The 5673-nt window shown below is 33.9% G+C and overlaps 1 protein-coding gene across 1 annotated transcript; it reads right to left on the bottom strand.

Annotated features, from left to right (window-relative positions):
* Nucleotides 1-3301: 3301 nt before the first annotated feature.
* On the bottom strand, nt 3302-4228 carry LOC140839179 (beta-1,3-galactosyltransferase pvg3). Its single transcript, XM_073205810.1, has one exon. It carries the CDS (start codon nt 4226-4228, stop codon nt 3302-3304), a length of 927 nt encoding a protein of 308 aa, XP_073061911.1.
* Nucleotides 4229-5673: the final 1445 nt, after the last annotated feature.

Raw genomic sequence — 5673 nt, 5'->3', positions numbered from 1 at the left:
TGACTATGTAACCACTGGTATATCAAAAGTTGCATATGATGTATCTCTGAGTAATAAGTGACATGGTATGTGCAACTGAGGAAACACTTTTAAAAAATGCAAATGTCTTATTCTATCTAGATATTTTTGCACTATTAATACATCATATCACATAAAATATCTTCACCCATAGGCAAACGTTGAACTTTCAACTACAATGTATTTTCTCCTACGTATTTCAAAATTACACACATCCTCGCCACCTGATGACCCTCAATAGAGTCGACAAACCAATCAAAGTGCAAGATAGTATGTAGATCCTCTACGTTGTCCTACATCTAAGGACTAATGGTATACAACCTTAACCGTGGGCTATTCCACTCAATAAATGATAACCACTTGGCCAGTCTAAGGGACGGTTGTTCAGTGAATCATCAAATGATCACTCATTTGTATGAATAGACATCTCTATGCTCTTACGAATGAAATATGACATTGGTATCACATATGATATTCTCAAGCTCAAGAGACCTATATCCTAATTTTAGGCGGCTGATTCGACTAGGAACCTGTTTAGAATATATGGTAGGAACCTGTTTAGAATATATGGTACACTTCCTAATGAGTTTCATAATCTTACATTGAAAGATAGACCTCATGGTACCTATTATATATTCAAGGAATTTATCTATGCAGCTTGTATAAGTATACATATAAAGTAAATGTCATGATTGGATAAAATCGTAAAATATTATTAAAATAAATATTGTTTTTACAATAGAGTCAATAAAGTTTAAGCCACAAGTTGGTTCATTGGACACCTACTTTGACAATCTTTCACTTGCCTATCCATAAATCTTAGAACCATTGCTTCACGATGCTTCTCAAACAATGATCTTGGCAGAGGTTTCTTCAGTCTATCAACAATATTATCGGCAGAGGCAACTCAGTTATGTGTCATCTTCCCACAATCTTCAGGATTATGTGGAACTTCATCAGTATATGTTTCCATCGCTGATGAGAAACCGATTCTTTTGTTTGCATAACGACATCGGTGTTGTTGTAGTAGACCATGACTTGATCAATTGTTTGAGGAATGACACCCAACTATTGAGCGAAATTCCTCATCCAAGCCCCCTACTTTGTTGCAGCCGATGCAAATATGTATTTGACCTCAGTGGTTGAATATGCAGTGGTGTCTTGCTTAGAACTCTTCCAAGAAACAGCACCACTATTGAGCTTGAATACAAATCCAGATGTGGATTTCGGATCATTAACAATTGATTAAAAACTAGAATCACTATAGCTTTTCAATTTTAATTCTCCATTCCCATAAACTAGAATTTGGACGAAAAGCGATGTGAAGTAAAAGAAGAAAAGGTCCATTCCCATAAACTAGGAACAAATTCTTAATTCTTCTCAAGTACTTAAGAATTTCCTTCACGGTTTTCCAATACAATGAACCGAAATTTGATGATATATTCTTGCAACACTCAGTGCAATTGCAATATAAAGTCGAGTAGATATCATTTCATACATTATAGTGCCTATACTAGATGTATATGGAATGCGGCTCATGATTTTATCTCTTCATCATTCTTAGGGAACATAGACTTGGATGGAGTCATCTTATGACACATTGAGAGATATCTTCTCTTGTACTTCTCCATAGATAATCTCCTCAGTATGGTATCAATATAAGTGGATCAGGTGAGCCCTAGCATATTTTTCGTTATATTCCTATATATATGCATTCCTAATACATATGATGCTTCACTCATATCCTTAATGGAGAATTTACTAGCTAACCATATTTTAGCAACATCCCTACATCATTCCTAATGATTAATATGCCATCAATATAAAGTACAAGAAATGTCACTGCACTTCTACCAATCTTCTTATATACACAAGGTTTCTCAGAATTCTTGGCAAAATCAATCTCTTTGATATTGTTGTCAAATATGAAGTTCTTGCTCATTGATGCATGTTTGAATACATAGATGGATATCTGAAGTTTACATACTTTATATTAACTTTCAATGAGATAAAATATTAATTCATAAATGGGGAAAAATACATGTCCAGGAATCCCAACATATACTAAAAACTTTTCGACAGCTTAGATGTCCAGAATAGTGAAGATAAGTCAAAATAGTATTTCATATTACAACACGAAAAAATCAATTTCTTTGTAATATTATATACTATTTGGAACAACTTATGTTAGTAACTTACTAAGGATTTATCAATATTGGTGAATTGGAAGTCTATATCAAAGGAATCTAAAAAAATAAAACCAGATAAATTGGTTCTCGGACTAGAGTTTCACGAAGAATACAAACATTGGAAACATCTAGAAAATTAAATGGAATTCATGACAGAGAATAGAATGTGAAAATACAATGACCATAAGCACATTCTCGATATGCATCCCAGTAGAGATGTTATATGAACAATATAAACATAATATTTTGCTTAATATTATATTATGCTAACATAAATTATATATTTATATATATCTCTAAAATTATGAACACTAAATGGATTTCAAAAAGTCTAAATATAAATCAAAGCAAAGTTAGCACATAGCTTCAAAAATTCGATTAAAAAAACATAAAAATGGGGAAAATAAAAATCTTACGCAAAAAATGCGACAACGAAGAATCTTAATTTGAAAAACACGTATCAACTGAATTTGCAAAGGAACCAAAAGTTTTGTGATTACCAAATGCTGCAACACGAGAAAAAAAACCATGAAAAATCCTTACAGACCAGAGCAAATCGGCGGAAATCACTCGAAAAAAAATGAAGGGTTTCATACGTTTATATAATGACAATTGCGACGGTTTAACCAAATTGTCGTTTAGTGACAGCGTTTCACATTAACTGTTGGTAACATAGCGATGATTTTTTTCGAACCTTTGTCAAAGTTGGCTACGAATAATGAAAACTGTAGCATCTTTGGATTTGAATTCGTTCTAGCGCCGGTTATGTAAAAGCTGTCACAAATACCGTTGCTATAAGCAGGCTTATTTAGACCCTAAATACAAATAAATTAAAAATAATTATGAATATTAGTAAGATTGTTATAGTAATGGTTGCCATAGTGATGCATATCGTTTAATTTCACCTAGTTATAATGACATATTCATGTAACAAGAGATGAGTTACAACTTTGACTAAACATACAACTTTTATGAAATAAAATTATATATATTGTTTAAATATAAAAGACTCAATTCTCATTTTATATATATAGTTACAAAAAGAATCGATGTACCCAAAAATTAACGACCCTTACAAAATTACAATGTTTTGCCTAAGGTATATGATACAATTTGGAAGGTTTCAAATCCTGAGTGGCATTGAAATATTTCAACGTCGTAATCCACTTCTCTTGAGTTTTCAAAAGATGAACGGCAACGGTATCCGGCCATAGTTCATGGGTACATCGCGTTGGCGGCTCCGGATAGTTGTACATCGACCATTTGGCATTGTACCTATTTCTCGCGCGATGACCTTCTCGTATCCAGTCCCCAAACGTCCTATCTTCTGGCCCTTCCAAGTGTTTTTTGGGGATGTCCGATTCTCTGATCCATTCGACAATGTCCCATGAAACTAAATAACCCATGCCCGACATGTAATGAACGAACGGATCCATGCTAGGGCACGGGATAACGTATCCGTAGTACAGATCATTTCTCGATAAGGGCTTTAAAGAGTCGACTAAACTTTGTAACCTGAAGTAGGAATCATCGTCCGCCTTCATAACATAATGATAAGGCGGAAACGGCTCACCGGTGTCGTTCAAAATTTCGGGCAAGCTTGAAAAATAGGTATAGGTCTTACCCTTGTTCATGTTTTCTTGGCAATCGAGTATGATAATATCGTTGTATCGCATGATCTCAAGTGCTACTAGGACCTTTTGATCTTCTTTGGTGAGGTTGCAAAACACGAACTTCACATCCACTTGTCCCCCGGTAGGAGATTGCGTACCGTAGACGAGCCGCAGGAAGTGTCTCTTGTGGTAATGATCGGGGAGGGTTAAAATACCGATCAACACTCTGATATCGTCCGATGAGAGTGACAACAAATGATTGGATGTGTGGGTAAAAGTACATCGACTTATTGTTAAGATATTATCGAATCGAATTTGATTGATTGAGGCCAAAATGCAGAGGAAGATAATGAAGAAGAAGCATGTGAAGATGAAACGATGGCCATTGAGCGATGTATTCGGCTTCATCATCTGATTTGTAACATGGAAATTTGAAGTTTGGACATAGATGCAAAAAGTTTCTTGGATTTAAAGAGTTTGGCTGGCAATTACGTGTAGATGGAGGTGGCCATATTGACTTTTTAACCTAAAAAAGGGCAAAAATATTAAATGTACCACATGAGTGGCTGCTTAAGCCTAACGTGATGTACTTGCTCTATTGAGGGAGTAAATTTTTTTGATCGTTTTCAATTCTATGATCAACGTCCAAAGAATATATATGTCCTAAAAATGTGATTTTTCGAGTTTCAGGATAAAGAGAAAATTAATATAACCAATACATGCCATTGGCTATGCTTGAAATTGAAGTAATTGACTGCAAATTGAAGGCGCAATTCGTGATCCAAGAAGCACTTTGTTCACATGCCATATTATAATTACGATTATTCATGCATATCAGCATATGCGGTAAACCTCGTGTGGGTAACTATATGAAAAATACTTGCATAAATTAATATTGTCCGCTTGTTTAGTGAGGCTCATGCCCATAAATCTATATATTTTTTTACATAAATAATATTTTTAGGTACATTTTAAGTTTATAAAGCTATATAGATTTGGTTTATCTTACTTGCGTTGTAAAAAGTGTTGGAAATTTGAATTAAATTTAAAGTTTTAATGAAACTTATGGCTCGTGAATGTGTGAGTGTCTTTTGACTCTCTACATTTTTGAGTTAGTTATTACTCATGATTGTGGATGTTTCTTTTAACTTTTCACACATTCTTGACTTAATTGGAGACTTTTGACTCTTCATATTCTTGATTTAATTGCACGATTCTTTCCATATTCTTGAATTAATTGAAAACTTTTGGTTCTTCACATTCTTGAGATAATTGTAAGAATTGAGTTAATTAATATTGTATGATTTTTTATTTGTATTTTGGAGCTTATAAATAGTGTGTCAATTTCTTCAATCCATATATAAAATATATTTTTTGTAGCACATTTGAACTCTTACTCCAGCATTTTCTTGTATTTTATATTGTCATCTTTTCATTGACAACCGTTAAGTTTAAGGGATAAAATAAAGTGTATGTTTGCACACTGCTTTTGTTTAGTAGTATGTCTGTATCTATATGATCTTGCTTTCGTTTAGTACTCGAATTTTTGCATTTTGACTAATAATCTTAGAACAGACTTTGTTATACTCATTACGTGATAAAGTGAAGATATGACTTCTGAAACGAACGTGCAAAGGTAAACTGGTCTTGTTGTCCCTCATCCCATTTTTCATGTTACGCCTCAAGTCGTCTCTCATGTTGCCTCACATGCTGCTTCAATTGCTGTGCGAGCCAGTCATGAAGAAAAACTAGAGAAGTTCATTGGTGTGGACTTCAAAATGTGGCAGCAGAAAATGTTATTTTCCTTGACAAAACTGAATCTGGCCAGATTCCTAACTGAGAATGCTCCTAAA

This window comes from Primulina eburnea, chromosome 8 (genome assembly GCF_022965805.1).
Source record: "Primulina eburnea isolate SZY01 chromosome 8, ASM2296580v1, whole genome shotgun sequence".
Taxonomy (NCBI): Eukaryota; Viridiplantae; Streptophyta; class Magnoliopsida; order Lamiales; family Gesneriaceae; genus Primulina; species Primulina eburnea.
Note: the sequence above shows the minus strand (reverse complement) of the source record. Positions and strands in the feature narration are given on the sequence as shown.

Bases quoted from the DNA above. Each gene is read 5' to 3' on its own strand.
- LOC140839179 (XM_073205810.1), bottom strand. From the start codon at position 4,228: ATGAAGCCGAATACATCGCTCAATGGCCATCGTTTCATCTTCACATGC.